This window comes from Argiope bruennichi, chromosome X1, assembly GCF_947563725.1.
Source record: "Argiope bruennichi chromosome X1, qqArgBrue1.1, whole genome shotgun sequence".
NCBI lineage: Eukaryota > Metazoa > Arthropoda > Arachnida > Araneae > Araneidae > Argiope > Argiope bruennichi.
The window spans coordinates 75,731,054-75,755,355 of NC_079162.1; the positions used below are offsets into that span (position 1 = coordinate 75,731,054).

Here is a 24,302-nt window from a genome sequence, read left to right on the forward strand (position 1 = left end):
CAAGTTCCAAATATGAATCAAACACCAGTGCGAAATCCAAACAAATTATTACGGCGGGAGAGCGCATCGCATACTAAGGACGTCCTACTGTATCGAACGAGCTATGCGGTAGCTTTCATGAATAATGAACACTACCAAAATTCAAAGCAAATCTTTTCAATTGTTACAGCATCCTTTCTGAAGATTTCCCGCCGATAACCGGGCAGGCAGCAGTTGTCTTTTACATTAGAGATCTCGGGTTTTCCTACTGGGAACAAAAGCTGTTTAAAAAAAGAAACGAAAAGCGAGAAGGGCTTGCTGTTCATTATTTCCCTTCATACTCTTAACTCTTTCCCTCCGTAGAATCAAATATTTATCTTGGGAGCTATCGAGCGAGAGAGGAAAGTAAAATCAATTCCTATATAAATAGAGAAGAACATTAGAATTTATGCCCAGGTTCCCGAGCGCTTTGAAAAGACATGAATGGCCGCTTTTGTTGCCGATTACGCTTTGCCTTTATCGTTTGGCATTTTTTACCTTTGCCTGTCTCGGAAAACTTTTGTATTAGTTTTCGCAGAGCTCTAATGGATAATTAGTGATATAGTTATTTTCATCTGCACTTTCTGCTATACACGGATGGCTCATTTGGAGAGAGGCGGTGTTAACTTTCTTACTGCTTCCTTTGCTTTTTAGTCTTTACAATGATTATTCAAGAAGACGCTTTCGGTTCACTGTTAATAGGGAAAGTGAAGCACCTGTCTTTATGCAGTATTTTGAACCTTTAAAAAAATGTGGATATTATGAGCGGCAGTGCAGTTATTTTTAATGGCGGTTTTAGTTCATTTGGAGATACGGTTTTAATCAACTTACAGTTTTCTGTGGTTAATCAGAATTCAAGTGGACCAGCTATTCGTATTTTTAAGTGATTCATGTAAAAAGTCAATTCCCTTTTTTTATTCTGGTAAAAACTATGAATCTTGAAAATTCATTCTACCATTTCTAGTTAAACTTTTTGTATCTTAAAGAGCACTACATACAAATAAATAAAGAAAGAAAGAAAGAGAGTGACAGAAATTATTTTACACATTTATGAATTTTTTTTCAAGATATTGTAATTTATAATCAACATTTTTGATAATATTTCATATTAATTATGAGAGGAACTACAAATATCTGTATTTCGTTAATAAACAAATATTAAGTATTAAATTTTGTTAGGAATTACATCTTTCGCACGCATCTTTTTAAATATGAATGTCAGTCAAAATTATAATAGGAATTGTATTCGGTCAATTAAGTATTTAAGATTATTTAATCTAAAGAAGTGTCTTAAAATTCTGAATCAAAATATATTTAGAAAATAATCAATAGTTTTTTTTTTTTTTTTTTTGGCAAAATAACAGTTTCAGATCCATTATAATAATTTTAATTCAATTTATTCGGGGAAGAAGAAAAAAAAAGTGTCTTCAAAAAATTGCGTAGAGCTGCTTTAGAATTTTAATTCATAATCAAGAATGTGCTTAAAATGAAACAAGCATCCAACGAAAATTGATCTTAATGCAGAAAATATATCAGTCTGAGATATACAGCTAAAAGACTAGAGGTGGTACTGAAAATTTCCTCCTATCATTACGCCACATGTGACGGTAAATTAACTGCTTATTAATTGACCGTAAAGAATCGTGAAAGTAGCCCTGTGCCCACACCCATCCTACGGATCAACGCAATGCTACAAATGGCTTAAGTCATCTCACGTAGAAATAGGATGTTTCGCCTCCAATGTCCATTCAAAGGACTTGTACCACTTGGAGCTCCGGATTTGCCAAGTGTGCGTATACACATTACATAAATAATGTATGAATGGAATCGACCGTCTGTTTCGCTGGTCGTTCTGCGTCTAGGATGGTATGTACGCCCCGGTGCGGCACAAAGGTAAGACGCCCCACTCAATAAGATAAAGCGGATGCAAAAGTAAAAAAATAAATAAAGAAGGATTAAAAAAAGGAGCGAAGAGAGCAAAGTGGAAAGAAAATGGGGTGTGTAACTTCATTTGAACTTCAACATCAGCACATCTCCCTTCATTTACGACAATCATTAATATTTATGTATTCATAATATTCTAATAAGGCCCCGCTATAAGAGTTGGATGTGTAATGAAAAGGGGGGCACAAAGGGGAATTGAAGAGTCCTTTTGCCCCCCATCGTATAATGAGCATTAGTTGGAAGTAAAAAGAAACCGAACTCACCGCATGGCACAAAAGGTTATCGGATTGCGGCTCTCCGTAATTAAGAAACCGGGAAAAAGTAGGATATTCGTCGGCATCATTAACGGTTGATCTCGTTTTGCAAACAGCTCTTAAAAAGACTCTTCTATTAAAGCGAAGGGTACGAATGTGCTTGAGGGAGGATCGAGTTGCTGCTAAAAGAAAAACTCGGTTCAAACTTTTTAAACGCCTACTCGAAGAAGTGTTTGAGATTCAGTTTGATTAGGTTATACTCGGGAGCCCTGGAGTTAAGTAACTTAGTGACTTGCTTCAGACTCCCAGGGTTTTTAATATTATTATTTTTAGCCTAGGCCTTCTCTCATTGGAACGAAGAAGTGGAAAGGCTTTTAAGAGTTTTAGCGGGCTGTCTAGAAATAGACAGGAGACACGCTCATTATCAGCTCAATGAAGGGAAATGGCGAGCGCGACCAAATAAATGGAAATTTTATTTTTGGTGATTCATTCTTTTTACTGAAACATATACAGAAAACCGTTTACCCTTAAATTAGTTGATTAAAAAGTTCAAAGTAAATTTTTTTAATTAACGGTTCTTTACATATATCCAATACAGTAAACAATCGTCTGAACAATGATCGGAGATTTTTTAGATTTATACATCACTGAAATTCTCACAACGTCTTAACTTTGGCATAAAGATTTTATTAAGAATTGTCATTATTCAGTTAAAATAAAATCTGCGGGAATTCAGATTGTTTTGATCCCACGTCTTCTTTTCTTGGAATGAAGAAAAGATAAAACTTTTACGAGATTGATATCTATTATCAAAATAGACACGAATTATGTTCTTCATTTGGGACAGTAAATGAAAATTCAGTGCATATCTATAAAGATATTTAATTTTTTAATAAAAGAACAAAGTAATGGAAAATTAAACGAAAAAAATTAAAATTAAGAATGCATAAATAAGCAATTTGAAAACAATATAACTTTTGATAAAAGCTATATTGCTTTCAAATTGTTTCGTGTCATGTTTTTATTTGAATTCCCGCAGGTTTTATTTAATTGAAAATTGTTTCATGTCATGTTTTTATTAGTAGTAATTTCCTAAAAATTTTGAAAATTCGAAATTTAATTTCAATATTCATCCTTGAAGAAAAGATTCTAAAAAACTAATTGCTAATCACTATTTTATTCAGATGCAGCACATAACACAAAACAAAAATTAAGCTAGCGGAAACAAAGCAAAGGAAAAAATAAAATGCTGTTTTTAGAAATAATTTATTTCGATTTCTGTTTTTGAAAAAAAAAAAAAAAAATGTAAAGTACAATTAATTTTTCGCCAAAATCAATTAACAGTAACAAAAACTGGAATTTTGTATATCATTTCGGGATGTCTGACAAATCGATGAGGAAAACTTCACAAATCTTACAGAGAACAACTAAGTCGGTCCGATTTCAGTGGTCACATTAATTTATTTTTAAAAAAATCTTTCTCATTTTATGCTTTCTGATTGATTTGCAATGCTGCAATGGCTGACAATAATTTTTTGGATGGAAAACCGCATCGAATTTCTACTAGCGCGTGTCTCAGTTTCATTTTAAAAGACAACCGGTAACAACTCTTTTGACAACCGAATGAGAGGAGTAATTTCTATCGAACGCAACGTACGACCTCTACATTTTTGCCTTCTGTGGTCTAAGCGTAAGATACTCTATGAATAAAAAAAAAAAGTTTTGAAAAAAAATGACGAAAAGAAAAGCACGTTCCTACTTGAACTGGCAGTTTGCCAAAAGCCATTTCTTGAAGAAAGCTAGAATACCGCCGTCAGATAAGAATCATCGGGTTCAGTTATGATTCCACGATGAAAGTTGAGGTTGAATTTTGTCATTAATATCAGAAAAACACGGAAATATAATCACCGCCAAAACTAACTTTCGTGCGAGTGTAGTAAGAATCCATCGAGTTGATTCTTACATGTGCAGCAAAATCGATGAAAAGTAGCTATTTGGCTATCGATTGTCGTAAGCTGAAAAAGCGTCCCTGTACGCTTCAGGGCTCGTTCTGGTCCCTAGTACTTCGGAAATATTCGGTATCTTTCGGAATGTTTCTTTTTGAGTTAAGAGAGCACGCTATCATTTGGAGAAGAAAGGTGAACATGAAATGTTCATAGCTTAAAAAAAAAAAAAATCTTGATCCTTTTATATAAGCTACTTTAGGCCTGAAGGCAAAATTTATTTTAAGTAGTTGAAGTCAAGGAATGGCATTGAGTTTTTCCTATAAACTGAAATTAAAATATAGCACTTAAATTTTAAGACTATGGTAGATGAAAAATAAGTGAATAAAAATATAATAACAACAGAAAAAGTAGAAGAAATACCATTTTTAAGAATAAAAAAACTTTTTAAAAATATTTTAGAAGGTTTTAAAATACACAAATTCGGTATCTTTTGGAATGCTTCTTTTTGAGTTAAGAGAAGACGCTATCATTTGGAGGAGGAAAGTGATCGAAAATCAAAGTACCATTTTATTTTTAACTAAACATCTTTTGATGTTATGTCATGTGGAAGAGTATGTATGTAGGTACGTGTGTGTGTATTCATATTTTTAATTGAAAATGCTTCACTAGATTTTGTTTTTATTCCATAGAAACACTACTATTTAAAAAGCAAATGGGGTCAAATCATGTGTGGAGTTTCATCCTGTCTTGTCTTTTTAGGAAAAGATATTATTCTACAGCACGATTTCAAAATAAATGCAAGCTATTTGTAATGTATTAATTTTCAATCAAAAAGTTATAATTGTTTTTCTCGATAGAAACGTGGAATGAAAATCACTGTAAATCGCTTGGATACAATTATAAAACCTTTTAAGAGTATTTTATTTCCCTATAACGAACATAAAAAAAAACTCATATAGAAAATTATATGGGCACATTTTCGGATAAAATGAATCCGCAGTTGGTTAATTGGTTACATTTGTGCTTGTTTATGCCTTAACATCTGCGTTGTGGCGATCGTTAAAGAAGCAGGAATTGTGTTTTTTCAAAGCAGATGTGATTCAGCTGCTGTTATTAATATATATATTTTTTTCTATTTGTTTTTAACTACATTGTTTGGAAATGACTTTCTCCCAATTGCTTTGAGTGAAAAATTAGATAAAGAGGATCTCTGCGGAAACAGATAGGCATAGATTTTAAACCGATGTCAGTTGCCTTCATGCTTTTTTTTAAACACATTTTTTTCGTAAAAATCAATCCATTGAACATTTCAGTTTGGTGTAGCTGTAATGGAATGTAAATATAAATCGTCCTAACATCGCTTTAACTGATTTTAAGAATGATCTAGTCTTACACACAGCATTACTAAGTCTTAAATTTATCTAGGCTAATGAACCACATTAACTTATGTAACAACAGAAGTAAATAAAAATCCTTCAACTATTTCAAGCGAATAAATGAAAACGCATAAGCAAATCCACTCCAATAAATCTCCCATTTCAAATGCAACTGCAATAAAGAGGAGTGAGAGAAAGACTGAATAATTTCCACGAAAGAAAAGTAATTTTTCTTCTCCAAGCTATCCAGTTTCCAAGCGACGTTTAAGAAAAGCCTTTTTTTAACCCTCCCCCTTTACTTCTCATTTTGTGGCAAAGACGTTTCCTTCGAATCCTTTAATCACTTGGAAGAACAGAATTATTACTTCATTTTCCCGAAATCATTATCTTCTTAATAAATTTCAAAACGTTCTGTTTTTTTTCTCCTTCCCTTCCTTTCCTCTTGCTATTCTATTATTAATCTTTCCCGGCTTTGTGATTGGTTTTCAATTATTCAAAATCCCTCACATACCGTCGGTGGAATATCAAGATGGATGATGACGAAAAGAGGAGAAAAATGTTTAAGAGGACGCCAGGCAGAATGAAGGGCGGGTAAAGAAAAAGAAGAGAACATTTCGCCTTACAGAAATGTTTGAGTATTCTTCAAAAGCTTTTGTGCGTCAATTAAACCACTAAATACTCGAATATTGATCCTAGAAGACGATGGGGGTGAAGCAATCCCATCGATCAAAAAACCCTCATCTTTATCATTCTGAGAGCAAACGAACGGGAATAATGTTAGAAACAACTGTACAAAATCATTTCCAACTAGTTTGCCTTTAGTTTAGTAGCCCATTAAAATTCAGATTCTTCTTCTTTTTTTTTTTTTTATCTCTCTTTCGCTTCAGATACCACATTGCATTCCTTTTCTGCATAATATTCTTAACTGGGAGAGGAAAAGAAAGAAATGCATTAAAGAAAGAAGAAATTTGTTTTAAAATTTGAATTATCCCTTTATTATTTATTCGGCAATTTCATTACTAATGACAGTCTTCTTCTTGTCGTTTTCCTTTAAGAGAATCAGGTTAGAAAGTTAACATGACACGCTTTCTTAAATATTCATACTTTCATCAAATATGTATCGACTGAAATCGGTACTTCAATTTCGTAGTCCATTTAAGCCATTAAAAATAAATTACCCGAGATCTCGGAGTATAAAAGAAGATTTTGCTTTTTGATAGAAATCTTATATACGTCAATTTACCTCAGAGGCGAGAGCTATTTTTTATTCTTCGATTTTTCTGCCTGAAAAGATGAACCGTTCCCCTTTTAGTCCTTATTGATTAAAGTTAACGTGATGGAAATAATATTCCTTTTATCTTAAAGAATATAATTTACAACGTTTTCTCAAGGGATTTTTAAGTCAAATTATTGTCGGGATACAAAATAGCAAGTGTAGCAAATGTTGCAGTGTTCGCTAATCTGTTTGCATTTTTTCATTTAAACATTAAGACTAAAAATTTTTTTTAGCCATAAAGAAAAGACGAAACAAAAGAGATAATTATGTAAAAATTCGATCGAAATAATTATAAAACGCAGAGTTTTCTTTTTTCCTGCTAAATAGCAGATATGTTATATCTTAGTAATGCGACAATAATTTCGAAAATAGTTTAAGATTATATTAAACTGAACTGTTTTCAGAAACATCAAAATATCAGAGAAATAGTTTGTAATTCGTTATACAATTTAAAGAAAAATTAAAATATGTATGGACAAAGAAAAAATAAATAACTAAGCAGATAAATAAATAAAATGAAATAAAATCAATAAAAAAAAACCTAACTTTTAGTGTTAGAAATTCTATTAAATAAAGAAAAGTGTATTTCGGCCATCTGGTAAAGATTAAAGAAGGGTGCCGGAATCATAACAGAATGCAATAGCAGAGAAACTAGCATTAGAATTATGATTCTTGAGAAACCCCCCCCCCCCACACACACACCCAACAACAACGATAGATAATAAAATACAAAATATTTGTTTTATAAATTTGTGTTTTTTTTTTTTTCCTTTTTAGATTTTAAAATTCCATATTTGCATTTTATTTTATACTTTTTCTATACAAAATAATTCCTTAAAATATAATTTCTAATTTTATTTTTTATTTTGCTTATGACAGTGTATATGCAAGAAGATAGTTTTGTATGCATCCGAGAATTTCCAGAAAGTTGAAATATTAAAAATCAAATTATCGCATTTCAAGAAAAGACGAAACAGGAAAGTATTGACCAAGTATCAGTTAACCATTTAAAAGGCTATTTTTCCCTTTAAAAGGTACAGTAAAAATGGTATATTAAAATATTTTTAGGATTGAGATTGGTTTAAGAAAAGGGATTCATTTAGTTTATTAGGTAAACTCGATTCAATTAATTAATTAATTGTGTTAATTAATAATTAAGTAATAAATGGAGACACGCCATTTTTTTGTGAGATAAGGAGTTAAAACTATCTATCTTATTGAAAAATTGTCATAACTTATGCTATTCTACATAACTTCACACAAAGATTAGTGGGAAGCATACTTCCCACGTCCTAGAAAGGGTTAACCTGTTTTTGAAATACATACACGTACATATTCACAGCAGATTTTTTCTTTGACATGAATTTTATTAACTAAGTAGCAGGAACTAGAAACAATCACATTATGAAATAACAATAACATGGTAGTAAGTAAAAAAAAAAAAAAAAAAAAAAAACTATTTTAAAACCTCATTACGTGAAAAGAAATTAGAAACTCACGCATACACATAGAAAATTTGAGCTACACTAAAGTAACAAAGTGACGCATTTCTTTTTCATATCTGTGTCAATAATTTTGCTGCAAATCCAAAATCCCCATTAAAAATGTACCCAGAACATCTACATCATCCTTTTTAAAAATTATTTACATTCATTAAATGTCTAATTTTCAAAATGAGCATTTCTATTTCATAAGAAGTCCAACTAATTTCACGAAAGAAAGGAATTATGCTGGCTGCAACGACAAAAATTCCTATGTCACAATTAAAATTAAATATACAGATAAAATCCGGCCACGTAATTATTATTCTGAACTCATTATTTAGAAGAAGAAAAATTTAGGGCTTGTTAATGAGATGGAAGAGCGTTAATTACAGTTCTACTTATCTTTGGTTACGTTTTATTCCCTTACTAATTAAAATTAGTATGTTCAACCAACTTCAAATGTATTAATAACTTACGATTATTTTATAAACGCAAGAGATATGGGAGCGTTGAAGCTGATATTGTTAAAAATACTGGGGAGATAATAATTATTTCAAATTAATAATCTGCTCTAAATTTAATTATTGCAAGAGGGAATTTAAAATGCGAAATAATTTCGAAGCTTTGCACATGAAGTAGGTAACCAGCAGTACTGTTTTTTTTTTTTTTTTCATTGGAAAATTACAACATATTGGAGATAAATACTAATTTTAAATGGATAAAATGTTTTGTATGTTTTTCAGTAATCTGATAAATGAGTGAAACCTCATTTTGAATGCAGAAAGGACATTCAAAATTCCTACGTCGCAATTCAGGAAGCGGAAAAAAAAAAAAAAAAAAAACCGTTGTGCAGCATTTTTGTATTCCATATATGGTATGCTTTAACGGTCACTTACAGAATATTATCAAAAAATTTAATCATTACTAAGAATTTTGGAAATTTTGAGCCACTATGTACGTTAAAAGCATAATTAATTGTTTTCTGTATAAAGTATATTTTTAAATACTTTTTAAATTTTAAAATGAAGAATTTATTATAAAATGCTTCAAACTACCTCTGACAGATAAATGAAATGCAAGAGATTTATTTCAAAAAATTATATAACATTATAGTTGTATTACATACAGCATATAAATGAGGGTAGGGATTCATTTCGTAGCATTTTCTTTAAATTTTAATTCGTTCAATCAGGACTATTTACAACCTTTTTTTGCATGTGCATGTAGTAAATATTTACTTCTTTCTCAATGTTCTTGCTTTTGAATACGTCTATCATGATCTCTGATTTGCAATCGAAAGGTCGTGGGTTCGAAACCCTGTTCTAAAGAAGATTTGGCGGCGATGTTGACTAGGCACACACTAGATCTTTGATCCTAATTCAGACATCTTTATGCCTAACTATTACCAGCAGCAGGCAAATATCATTTGACCGAGATTCAAAACTATGAGGTGCCTTCCAAAATAGCCCTCAAGTAATTTCAATCAACGGATTTCATGGAACTTTCTTACATATTCCAAATAAAGGGGCTGACCCCCCTACATGAAAATTGTGGGCATTGGACCAGGCTGTTAATACCACGAATGCTTAAATATTTATTTTAAGACTCCCTCACATAAGTGCCTTGCTCTTCGTAGTATAGAAAAGAAAACCGAAAATGCCTTTTATCAGCCGACTTAAGTTAAAATTTGGCTACCATTTAAGTAACAAAATCTCATACCAAATTTCAGTACTCTAAGTAGTTGCGTTTTGGATTTATCGCGTTTACTAGTATACGAATGTACAGACAGACAAACAGCCAACCCCTGAGCAGAGTTCGTTTAAATTTGATAATAATCTATATTTTGGATGACAAGATTGTGCACTAAATTATATTGATCTAACTTCTTACATTTTGGAGTTATCGTGTTTACATGTACTCTGACAGACAGACGGACAAGCTTCCTGAGAAAAGATCTCGTTCAAAATTTGACAACAATCTACAAATTTGGTGTTAATACTACACCATATTTCATCCGTCTAGCTCAAAGGAGTTTTGAAATATCGTGTTCACAGATAAATATAATTTTAAAAATACGTTTTTTTTATTCAAGAATGTCTAAAATGTAAAAGTTCATCAAAATCATAAACTTGATTTTTTTAATATTAAATACAAAACTTTCTCTTAATACACTTCGTATATGAGAAAGTATAAACAGAAGGTAAACTAAGCGAATCAAGTATTCTCATCAATCTCTTTATATGCACGGTCGTAGGTTAATCACCTATCAAATATTCTGCTTCATCAAAAATTATCTGCTGAAACTATAAGTCCCTTAAACATATCCCGCTTAATATATCGAGAAAATGCATCAAAAGTATGCCTTTCCTTTTTTGTATACAACGTATCTGTTCAACATCTATTATTTCATCAATGTCTAGTAGATAGATTAGTTCCAGGCCCGTTACTGTTTTTAGCCCTGGAGAAAGCCATCACTAACGAGACGTGATTAAACCACTAGCGTCTAAAAACAACAGCCCCTTATATATATCATAGTCTCCCTAATATGGCCGGGACTAGCTCTATTACTTCGTCAACGTCGAAGAGATGAATCGGGCCGGGTCCCGTTCTAGCAGAAGCAGAGATTATTAATTAGAGGAATTAGTCTGTGTTTGAGATTGCTCCGTGATTGGAAACGATAAGCTGACATCCCCCCCCCCGGGAAGAAATAAGCTCCAGACTCATTTGAGTCGAAGCGAAGGACTCGGCCCGCTACTGTATAAATCATTCTTTTATCTTCTTTGCAGTTCTTCATTTTCAATTACATATTCGTTCTAATCCCTTTTCCTCGGGCATTCCTCCGTTTATCGGAAAAATGAAATTAAAGTTGACGTGAAGCGCAAAATTAAGAACATCTCCCTGATTATCATTCCCTAACACGCGCTCATTTTGCAAACGACATAGCATGAGGGTGCGCAATCGCACACTTCCGTTAGATGCGTGGGCTAAGGTGGAAAAAATAATAATAAGTTTTCAAGTGCAGTTTTACCCCTCGCTTGCTTTTCTAAAGGAAAAGGGAATTTCTTCCGTCCATTAATTTCTCTCAGAATGTACTAGGAAAAGATTAACTTCAGATGAAGTTGTAATTATTTCCAATCTAAAGGCATGGGTTCGCGGAGCAATACTTAAGTTCATAATGCACCTGGCTCTGGGAATCAATGACGGAAAAAAGGAGGGAAATTATTGGTTGCATTAAAATGGGAAGGTTTAAAATTAATTACATATATTAAGTTTCGATTCTTGTTACCGGTAATATTTAATATAAAATTAATCTTGCAAAGGACGTTAAATGTATGTGCAGGTCATTTAAGTAACTAAATGACTTGAATATATTATAGTGTTTTATCATCCATAATGGCATTTTACAAAAAGTCCATATACAGAGGAATTTGATTAATTCGAACATTTTAAATTCAAATTCGTTGATATACGAAATTTTCACTAGCTTATCGAATTTTCTATCAAAATACTGCAAATTGAATTTATTTAGTTTAATTAGAAATTAAAGCTTAATGTATCCAACTAAATTGTTGTTGTTTATAATGGCACTTGCCATGGACAAGCTCGCTGACGAAGTCAGCGATTTTAAGCCAAGGGAGCGTCTCTTGTTTTTAGTAGCGCCAACTAGGGCCAAGAGTACGTCTTAGCTACTCACGCATCACATTCGCTTGCACAACCCCTTTTTACAGGGGGGCACATTCACGCACCTCACAGATAGAACAGTTGAAGAACAACCATGCCCGAATTGGGACTCGAACCCAGGACGCTCAGATCACGGGGAAGGCGCGCTACCCCTATGCCAGGACGCCGGCAACTAAATTGTAAAGGTGCATTTCCCTTTATAATTGGGATTTTTTTTTAACTGTTTAGAAATGTACCCCAAATTTTATAGATTCTAAAACAGCTTTTGTTTTTAATATATGTAAGATAGAACTACAGATACAGCTGCTTAAGTAATACACAATATCTAAAGATGAAAACGGAAGTAGTAATATTTTTAACCCGAAATGAATGATTTGTTTCATTTTTACCGCTAAATTCTCAAAAGATAAATATTTATATTAACTCTTTATTTACGCAGCTACAGTTTGCTTATTTTAGGCAGTCCCGTTAAAAGAAGTTACAAAACAGCTTTTGTTTCTATTGTATTTAGATTTAATGAGAAAGTACAATGTTTATTTATTAAAATAATATTTATCTTGTGTTCTATTATACTCTAGATAGTTTGAGAAGTGTATGATATAAATATTTCCATTATTTTTTAGCATATACTATTTTTCCTAACTCTGAAAATTTCGTTAAAATTTTCATTAACTAATCAGTCTTTTTCAAAAACTAATGGTAATATATCTTTTTCATCTAATTGCGATCTTTTAATGGTTATTTGGTCTTTTATAGTGGTCGTTAATAATATATATATATATATATATATATATATATATATATATATATATATATATATATATATATATGTGTGTGTGTGTGTGTGTGTGTCCGTCTGTTTTTTTTTTTTTTTTTTTCAAAAATTCGTCTCCGAACCTAGTCGGATAGATACTTTAAAACTGTAAAATAGAGCTTTTGTTTCTAAATGGTTTTCATTAGCTAAATAAGTTTTGGTATCTGCTTAGAAGTTTTAATCTATTTTTATTGGATTCACAAGCCAGTATACTTTTTCGTTACTAAAATTGCTTATCTATTAACTAAAATTATTATTTTTAAAATTACTCTTTTTACTTAAATTATAATTATTTTTACTTTATTTATTACTGTTGATCTATTAATTATGTATTATTTAGTAAAGTGGTGAAGTATAAAAAATAGATTTTTACACACATTTTTAGCTTACAAATCGTCGTTTGTTCTAGCTAAAATCATTTCTAGATTCATTTTTGAAAAATTCAAATACTTCAAACTTTTTCATGGTCTCTTCAGCATCGAATTATAGAAGTTGCACTAAATAAAAACTCAGATCCTCCCCCTCCAGACGTACTAGCTAGCTTTTAACGAGATTCCTATATGAAAATTTTAAATCAATGTTGAAGTTCATATTTAAAATAAACGGCTAGAGATACTATTTGAAAATGTATAACTGATTTTCTCCGTTAGTCAGCAAAATTAAAATGAAACGTAACAGATTGTTGAGGTACATAAAAGAGCCGAGGAAAAAACATTTCAGTTAGTTTCGTGTACTAGTGACCTTGAGTAAGTTAAAAGTAATAATGAGTTAATTATTAAAAAGCCAAGTCATGCCTAGAGCTTCGTCTTCTTTGACCACAACCGAAAATTACAGGGCTTGTCTCCCATAGCTTTAGAACAAGAAATCAATTTAATGAATCAAACATGGGTGCTAACAGCTAACAGGGAACAATAAAAAATTAAACCAGTTGCAGTGTGCTTATCAAAGATGAAAACAATAACCTTCAAATTAAAAAAATTAAAAGCTTCGTTAACTAGAATAAACTGAAATGCTCCACAACAAATTATTTCAATTCAATTATTGGAACAAAGAAAAACGAAGAGTATAGGAATGGAATAAATCTACTAAATGTAAATGCAAAAAAATATTTGCTCCCCCGTCTTTGAAGGAAAAAAAAAATTTTCAAAGATAAACATACAGTTATTTACGATAGTATTACGATGATTATTTTCCTAAAGGATTCGACTGACGTAAGCATATACTTGAACAACTCCCCACAGAAAATTCACAAAGGCCATGAAAATACAATCTTCCAAAGAGTTTCAGAAAGACGCTAAGAAGATCTCTTGAAATAGAGGACTAGAGAAATTCCTTTGAATATAAAGAGAACGTGTCCTCGCAGAGAGAAAAGATCGTCAATAGTGGCTTCATTAGACAACGACAAGATAATGATGGCATGTTTTGAAGGAACCCGACAATAAAGGTCAAGAAGCATTCATGAAGGTTTTTAAACTCTCCCGCAAGTCCCTATCATCGATTTAAAGCAAAAGGAACATGGATTTTTAGGGATATTATACATAATTCTCTAGCCTGTTGCGATAAGTTAATTAATTAATTTTAAATTCTTTTATAATTTAGTACAACTAATGAGGCTGATTAATTGTCAAATAAAGAGCAATTGGCTGAAATTTGTTCTAATTAAAGACGCTTGAAAGATATGTTTTCAAAAAGAAATGACTAATGTGTATTGTTATTACTTAAGATAAAATATATATAATTATACATTATAATAAATAATGAAGTAGAGTAATTTTGGAATTGCAAAAGTTTTAATAATATTAAGTAAACTTCTCCAAGATTCTATTTAGACTTAACAGATACTATTTTCCTTATGGACTGATGTCTTTATTTCTTTTAATATGTTACTTAAAATTTAATATATCAAGACTCCAAATTCAATTAAGGAAATGTGAAATATATTTAAACGAATTTTGAGGAAACAAAATTGTCATAAAAAATTAAAGAATAAAAGGTATGTGTTTATTCAAAATTTGTTTCAAAAATATTTATAAAATTTTAAGTATTTTAATTTTTATTTCACAATTAAAGTAATAAAAAAAGTAAAATGCAAGGTGATTCATTTTATAATGATATACTAATTTAGATTTATCGGTTTCTATGACTTTAAGGGGAAATTAAAATTAAAGACCATTTTGACAAGAAATCGAGAATAAAGTTAAATTTTTAACGAGTTCTATGTTAATAAATTTAACTTAGACTTCACTATGTTAAGACTAGACATTCGATTCAGGAAAATGTGCAAATATATTTAAACGGATTTTCTGGGAACAAATACTTAATTTTTTTTATTATTATCACAACAAATGAAAAATTAAAGGTTAGCGCTTACGCATAATTTGTTTCAAGTTTTTTTTCTTCAACATTTTAAATATTTTAATTTTTATTTCATAAAAAAACTATTCATTTTAATAACAATAAAAAAAGAAATTGATTTTTTATTGTTAATTAGACATATATAAATTAAATTAATTTTCATTAATTTACGACTTATATGTGGATATTCTAATTCAGGACCACATTGATTAGAAAGTTAAACCTAGGAGTTAAACTTTTAACGAGACAGAATGCAAAATATTTTGATTTTGAAAAAGTGTGACAGATTACATTGAATCTTTAAAAAAGTTATTTGGCAATACTATATGCTGCATACACCTTTGAAGATGCAATTCAAAAATAGCAACTATATAACCCCCCCCCTCAATATATGTAATATATTGATATCTTAGTGCTATTGTAGCGGTTCATACATGGGGCATATTGACCTCTAAGAGACGCATTGATTACTAACATAAGTCAAATTTTGTCTAACAGAGAATGCAAAGTCAAAAGTACTTCTTAAATTAATTAAATCTTTAATCTAATTCATCTTTAAGAGATGTATTAATTAACAGAGAATACAAAGTGAAAAGGACTTCTTAAATTAATTTAATTAAATATTAAAACTATTGACTGGGGAATAAGCACGAATTAAAATAAATTCTTAGTGTATTATAAATACATATTGAAGTTATGCGTTGACTAAGATAGAATGCTAAGTCAAAGTTATCCCGTGCATTATTCTGATTGGAATAGGATTACAAAGACTGCATCTGTACTTCAAAGAGAAAAGGCTTCGCAAGGTTTCATACTCGGGAACGTTTTAGAATATTTGCTTTTATGCATAATGCGTGCAGCGAGAGAGAAATTTCCTTCGATTCGGAACGGAACACGACCCAACTAAGGATTCCTATCGGAAATCAATTGTCATCATCGGAAGATGGGGAGCTTCAATCAGAAAGAGTATTAAATTCAAATCCCTCAAACATTTTGAGTGAAGGCTTCGGAGAAGAAAATAAGAAATTCAGGAAGTCTTCCATGGAACTCATCCGGTTAAGAGAACCTGCGTATGGTCTAGATCTTTTCTTTCCGTCTCTATCTTTTTATTTTTCTTTGCGATTCGGACGCTGCCAGATAGTTGCCGATTCCGCAAGTTCGGAGGCTGATTCAGCGGTTAACTTAGATATCGCATTAGCCTTCGATTGCCGACTTTTGCCTCCGAATCCCCCCTCCGTTTTGTCGACTTTCTTCTATCCCTCGGCCCCCAGACTGCTCACATGTTTGTCACGTTTCGATATGTCTCCATCTTCAAGACGATTATCTCGATCGCAATAGAACTTCGATTATTTCTCAGTATATTTGCGGTAAAAGCGTCACAAACGAGACTAAGACGTGGATTACACGATCCTTTCAGAAAATACAGAGCTCAGCTTCTGCAGCGGTTTTCTTTATTTAAGAGTAACAACAAAAAAGATTTCAGAAGCTGCAATATATACTAAAGCATGTTTCACCTTTTCTAAGAGAAAGAAGTATTTTGACAATCGCTTGACAGCAATGCTTGAAATAAGCCGTAATTGCTTTAGTATTATAGGTCGCAGGGTTTTATTTGCCTATTCTTTTTCTTTAAGTGAATGAGGGAGATTAATTTTTTTTTTTAATGATTGTTTATAGAAGTTGTATCAAAACTAGTAGCCTTATTTCTATCTATATGAACTACAAAGTTACTGATTAAAATAGCTCATTACAAAAGTATTAAGCATTCGATTTTGTATTATGGAAATATAAAATTATCAATGTAAAACGTTTTTAAATATCTGTGATTTTTAATTATTTAATTAAATTAATTAATCATATTTGTCTTGTTTGCAGTCTACGGTATTGCGCGCTAAATGAAGGTATATCAATTATTGGATTGTGGGAAAAGACTTGTATTGCTAATTATTTAACAAGTTGAATTATTAATTATTTAACAAGATCAGTTATTAAATGGAATTTCCTTAAAATCCAGAGACTTAATTTCATAATTTCACAGGGACAATTTAAGAGTTTCAGTTTGATTAAATTACACAAAGCATTATTAACAGAAAATTACTCTTTCTTGACAGTTCAATTAATTTGCTGAAACAGGCTCTATCATTTAAATAACACCTTCGAAGTATATGATATGTAATTTTTGACTAAATACTCTATTGCATTTCGTATCATTTGTTTATTTTTCGAGATACAGCCGAAATGATAGAAACGACGCTTTTTAAATAAATTGTAAAAACAGTCTCCCAATTTATTTTATCACAGACGTATAAATAAAAATAAGAATATGTAAAGTGGAGAAGGGGAACAATCACATTTTTTTAAACTCACCCAAATGTTTCGGTAAAAATGTTAATTTCATACATAGATAGAAAGCTAATTATTTTTTTCCCTGCCTTAACCAAACTATATCTCAAGTATAATGATATTTTTTACAATCACATTAATTAAAATAAATAAGATCCAGCCGACAGACACATAAATATAGATCTGCTTTCATAACTATTATCTGAAACTTAAAACAAAGTTTTCAACAATAAGGAGAAAAAAAAACTTCCATTTTAATAAGCGGAAAAGCGAGTTAATGAGGCATTGCAAATAACTTGCAGTCCAGAAGTATGTGACTCGGAATGGAAACCTCGGATAAGAAATACCATTAACATTCCCTGTTGTTTTCGTTTCCCTTTTCATAATTAGTCACGCACCTAAAAATTAGCGTTTTGCAGCTACGAGAGGAAGGCTTGGCTTGAAATAGATCACCAACTCTTCTCAGTATAGAGGCAACAACATCGCATTTAAGAAATGGAAGCTTAAAAAAGATCTCTAACAACTAAAAAAAAATAAGCTATCTTCTTTCATATTTATAATGGTGAAAACATATGCTGCCATCAGGGTGCTGACACTTGATTATTGCACGGAAAATTGCTGCATGTCGAATTCCAGTAAGCATTTCCAAGTGCCGGATTCGTTTTTGGGTGATGGCAATTAAATTGTAGGGAGGGAAAAAAAAAGATGATCTGAGCGAAACAACTCTGTTTAAGTTATACACGTGCCATTAAATAAAACCAAACACTGAGATAAAAATTATAGTTTGAAATTTCCATTAAACTCTTTTGGTCACTTGCATTATTATGGAGAAGTAGGGCTGAGGCCTCGATTGGATAAAATCACAATAAGAATGTAATTTTCCCCTTTCCCAATTCAACGAATAATAAAATAAGAGGATCTCTCCTTTTAGCTTTTATTATAATTTAAATTATTTTTATAAATTTAATCATTCTTGTTTTAAAAAGTAGTTAAATTTTTTCTTGTAATATTTGCAGATATTCTTTTGGCAGAGTTGGCAATGACACGAAGGTTTCAAAAAATGTCCCAAAAATATTAATTAGCATCAAAATATTGAACTTCAAAATCTAGCATATTGTACCCGAATATATAACAAATTCACAGTAACAATATTTTTTTTTCTATCATAACATTTAAGAACAATATAAACTTACCATAAGTATTCTTTATAAAAAAAATTATTAAAGTAGCACGGTGTGTTATTAAAAATTAAAGTAGCACACGAGTTATACCAAAAGGATTTATAACATTTCAGCTTGATAGATATTAGCCGGAATAACATCTACAAAACCCTACAACGACTGAGTATTATTTGCAATTTATGAGCTAGAATAGCCAGGAAAAAAAAAGGGAGGGAAACAAATAAAAAAATAAAACTTCGTATAGATGACAAAACTCAATACCATGTCATGATGACATCCCATTAAATGAATGTTTGCCTCGTCTTCAACGGCCAGCGGGCTTCCTTATAAATCAACGTAAAAGGCCTTAAAAGTAGCTTTGCCAAGATGGCAACGTTTCCCTGAAATTTTCTGTACGGTCTAAGGAAAAACGCAGAGGGGAAAAAAAGTCTTAAATCCTACCCCTAACTTTTTATTTAAGAAAAAAAGTCGAAAAAAAATGAATACACTTTCCCCTCTTTTTTTACGATCTATACAAAAATCACAGCCCATGTGGGGAGAGTGAAGAAAAATAAATGCCCGAGGAAAGAAATGACGAAGGGAAGAGAGGGGAGAAAATAGACAGGGGGAGATCTCCCCCGGTGCAATCTATACCAGACAGGCGTTGCTCTTCGACGGTATAAAAAAAAAAATCTGGAAGGAGAATGATGGGAGAGGGCTGATAAGTCAGGTGACAAAGGCATTTGTTAGACAGGTGACACATCTAATTAAACTTCACTGACCAAAGATCAAGGGGAATTTATGCAAGAGTTGGTGAGTCACTTGTCATTCGAGCTCACCCTTACTCGGCTTTGGTTCAGTAGTAACGCTCGATTTAATGCTTCAAAACCGATAAAAGTGTGTCCATATTCATAGATAACTTTCTCTTGTCACTGGGGAGGAAGTATCACTATCGCCAGCCCCTACTTCTATTATTGAACGGAAATCGTCGGCGTACTATAGTTAATCTCTAGGCAATTAGTGATAATACATTTTCGAGTCACTCTTTTAAAAGCATTTAAGAATTATTTTATTCTTATATTACTCAATAGGACAACGGTATGGGACTCATATTTCCACATAAGTTTTCCCGCATGCCTTGCCAATGACTTTTCATATTTATTTTCAGGGTGTATTTCTTATTTTTCACAATTAAAGTAATGCGCATACGTATTCTTATTTTGATTTCAATTGCTAAGTTATTCGAAAATCCGTCTTTTTCCTTCTCTTTCCAATCTTTTATTATTTATTTGTTTACTTACTTTTCATTATTATGTTTGAAAATGGTATATCGAAATTTTCAAAAAATTAGGTTTACAAATAAAAAAAAAATTAATATAATCGAAAATATCTATAAATTTTTTTTACCTAAAATTCAAACAGTTGTGTATTTTCGGGGTTAAATAATTAGTGAAAATAAAAACATTTCAGAGTAAGTCTTTTTAGAAAAAGATACTTTTTACTAGAAGCGAGCATTCATTTTCAGCATGCATCGCATATTCATCCTATCTTTTCAGAACATTGTGGTAACGAGAAAGGTGATTTGCTCAAGGGAAGCATGAATATAGGAACTTTGTAAACATATTAATTGGTTTAAAAAAAGTTACCCTACAAATATGTAATGAAAAAATTTTTTTTTTGATTTTTTGATTTTTTTTATACTTCTAAATAACCACTAAAAACATTCGATATATTTATAGATATCACAATATACAAAATTACGATGCATGAACCTAAATTTATTACCAGACTAAAAGTAAAGAAAAAACTTTATCGGCATCATATACGCAACTTGTCGTTAACGGTATATTAAAAAACACAAATTACCATCATAGTCAGCCAGCTGCCTCCCTTAAACGCCAGATGTTATTTTCCGAATCAAGCGACCAATTATTTTAAACCAAAGTCTGTTTTCTTTTTGCATCAATAAATAAAATAGGCATTTTCATAAAATTACCCTTATAATCAACATTTTCTTTGCGTTAATTTTAATAGACTATGAATTGATATACTCCCCCCACCATCGGATTTTAATTCTCTGATAAACATAATTAAAAAGCAATATGCGAAAAATTCTTACCTTTTTCAAGTGACCTGTAGCCGTGCCCATGAAAGCCACTGTGTAATCATGTGTTGAAGTTGCAGCAACTGATGTCAGCAGGAGTCCAGAATAAGTAAGAACAGGAGTGGCCTCGATGGGCATGCTTCCACCAAGAGGTGTGTTTACGTCCATACCACAAAAATCATCATTGATTTGCACTTGCTGAAAAAAAATAATAAAACAGATTAAAACTCTTACTAATACATGTAATTATTATGGATTTTTTTTAACAAAAGATTCATATTTCAAGAATGTGACGTTATTTTTTAAATTTCAAAACCATGCATATAGGAAAGGAAGAAGTAAAAGGGAATAGTGAGGACTGGTCCATTTACAGAGCTTAAACAGTGATTTAATTTTTTCCCTAGAAATGAAATGTAACAATTCCTCATCATCCGTATACAATATTTTTTTAAACATAGATGAGAAACTTTCACAAATGGAAAAAAGTATTTCATGAGGACGTGACAGAATTCTATTTGTTATGCATATATATATGTGTTTTTTTTTTTTTTTTTTTTAATTCAGGCTACTTTATTGTTTTTTAAAAGAACTTTTCACGAATGGAAGAAGTATCTGATGAATAGAACTATATTTGTTACACTTTTCTGTTGTTGAGGACAGTTAACATAAGCTAGAAATCTAAGATTCATATTTTAAGAATTTGATTTTAATTTTTAATTTTCAAAATCACGTAGATTGGCAAGGAAGAAATAAAAGGAAATAGTGAGGACTAATCCATCCACATAGCAAAAACAGTGATTTTCTTTTTTTAATCGAAATGAAACATAACGATTTCTTTACACCAGTGTACAATACTTTTTAAACATAAATGAGGAAATTTCACAAATGGAAGAAATATTTCATGAGGACGTGACAGAATTCTATTTGTTATACACATTTTTTTCCGTCGAAATTCGGGCTACTTTATTGTTTTTTTAAAGAACTTTTCACGAATGGAAGAAGTACATGATGAGCAGAACTATATTTGTTACATTGTTTTGTTGTTAAAGACAGTTACATAAGCTAGAAATCTAATGAAAATTACGGTTTACTAATCTTTATCTTATTTTATTCATTAAAAAAAATATTTTCGTTGACCTCATACAGAAAAGCAAGAGATAAATTTGTTATAAGCAGAATTTCAGAAAAGAAAAAAGAATTTTGAAAAAGAACTACAAAAGTACTTTACGGAAGAGAGTCTTTGCCCCAGGGTCTTTTATTTTACTTATATTAGCTTTTAAAAATAACTAATTCATAAAATACATTGGTAACTTTCATAGTAATATAATCAAGGAAACGTAGAAAGTTTTTTTTTAAACAGATTATTATCTTCGCACAGTTAGCATTTACATTGAAAAATGTGCTTCGTTTTATTAAAACATTTATTCTGTTGCTGCTAAATAATTCTAAAATATACAGAGCAGAGCATATACTATTCTTCACTATTCCCATAAAAATGACAAATCCGTTTTCTGCAAAGGTTGCATGGAAAATCACAAAAGCAACATTATAGAAAATTAGATATACTACTTTTTTTATTACAAAAGACTCAGAACACCGGAAAGGAAAAAAAAAAAAAAAAAAAAAAAAAAAGATCTGCCGTGCCTTGACTTTTATTCTCATTGCAGCCAGCAAATCCGGGTATTTCCATCCAGAGTAAGATAAAATAGATTGTTGATGGCTCTTACTAGTTCACGTTTTTCTTTCTTTTTTTGGCCATCATTTTTTGAAACATTCATAATACTTTCAGAAGCATGTCAAACATTCATGAGGTAGGAGGTTCGTTCAATTATGCAAAAGCATTACAACTGCTATTGTGCAGAAGTACATCACAAAAGCTTGGATGGACTCCAAAAAGTGAGACGCCATTTCTAGTAGCTAATGAAATGGACTGGCTGTGATGCATTTCAGCATTATTCTGCGGTGAATGTGGGGTGTTCTCTCCACACCGGAGAATATATGAACTTATAAATCTTTATATGGGGCCTTTTCTGTGTTAAAATTCTTTATTTCAGAGCATTTTATCTTCTTTTACTGCCAAATTTTTCGGTACTTCTGCTGCTTCAATACCTAGAAGTTTTATGAAGGCTATTCAATATAAATTTTACTCTATACTTGTGCCGGAAAAATATCAGTCATGAATAACATTATCATTTGAAAAATTTTCAGATAGCAGAAAAGATTTCGGAAAATGTAAGATATAAAATATATAAGATAATACTGAACAAAGATATAATTTTTTTAATGATATGATATTTATCTACCACTTATTCATTAATTCTAAATAACAACTGAATTATTTGCTTTTAATCTGGATCTATGCAGATCTTGTATCTAAAACAAGATAGTACCTATGATTATGAAAACATATTAGAATAGTTTTCATTCAAATTTCAGAATGTGCCAGATATTGCTTTCATTTGATCTATATTATTCGGTGCTTTAGTTTAACAATTACACATTAGAGAAAAATTATATTTATTATTTGTATGTATATTAATATTTTTTTTTCTATAGCTCACCCCTACACTTGTATTAGGTGAATGATAAAATAATAATTTATAAATTAAATATTATCAAATAATCATTTATTTGTAGACATGTTTTTAATGTTTTAAAAAGAACTGAAATTCCTTTGGTTTAAATAGGTCAAATTCTATCCTACACGAGTCTTACCAGAAATATACCCCAATATTCCTGCTTCAATATTGCGTTTACAAATGTTTTTTTTTTTTTTTCAATAAAGGATTAAATTCTATCGACAAAATAGAATTCTGCATGGATCTTTCTAGCAAGGTATCCACCACATTCAAATTTTAATAAGCGAATATTGTAACGTGATACGCAAGAGAATTCTACTTGAATGTCCTTGAAAATTTCAATTTAGGGACTCAGAGAGGGGGGAAAAAGGGAGAAACGCATCCTGAGCGGATGATATCCGGAAAGCCCCCCCCCCCTCAAAAAAAATCGGGAACTGAAGGGGAAATAAAAGCCAGAACGAAGGAGCGTCCACTGCAAAAGGGGAGGAGGGAGGCTACTGGACGAGACGAGGAGGTCATAACAACTGACAACCAGGAGCGGAGAATGACTCAATTTGTCGTCCAAGTTCCCCGGATATTGAGGCACTGACTGTCTCTCCCGGATCTGTTCGGACACCGGAAAAGGACAGGAGTGTGGGATTCGGGAGCAGGGAACATCCGCATCATTCGCACATTTCGGCCGAACTTCCGGCGCTTTGTGCTCTCCGATGTGTGTGCTCAAGAACCCACCCTCCCCTCACAATGTCCCACGAGAGACGCCTATACCATCTTAAGAAGGATGCGGATGAAACTCCGGAGAGCTGAAATGATAAGACGTCGCACATTCTTGTCATACCCTTACAGCTTCTGGGTAAAAAGTATAAGCCTATACTTGCAGGCATGGCCTGGAAAATGACAATGTTCTTCCTCACTTTGACACTAGACATCCAATTTGAGGAGTTCATGTATCAAATCCGCTAAACTTCGACAAG

At 31.5% G+C, this 24,302-nt stretch overlaps 1 protein-coding gene across 4 annotated transcripts in view; it reads right to left on the reverse strand.

Annotated features, from left to right (window-relative positions):
* Positions 1 to 24,302, reverse strand: part of LOC129959518 (plexin-A2-like) — a 667,102-nt gene that overhangs the window by 66,519 nt on the left and 576,281 nt on the right. For all 4 annotated transcript variants that reach the window (XM_056072386.1, XM_056072387.1, XM_056072388.1 and 1 more), the window contains one exon: positions 20,768 to 20,950. In XM_056072386.1, coding sequence (XP_055928361.1) covers positions 20,768 to 20,950 — 183 coding nt within the window. The remainder of the gene's footprint in view (positions 1 to 20,767; positions 20,951 to 24,302) is intronic.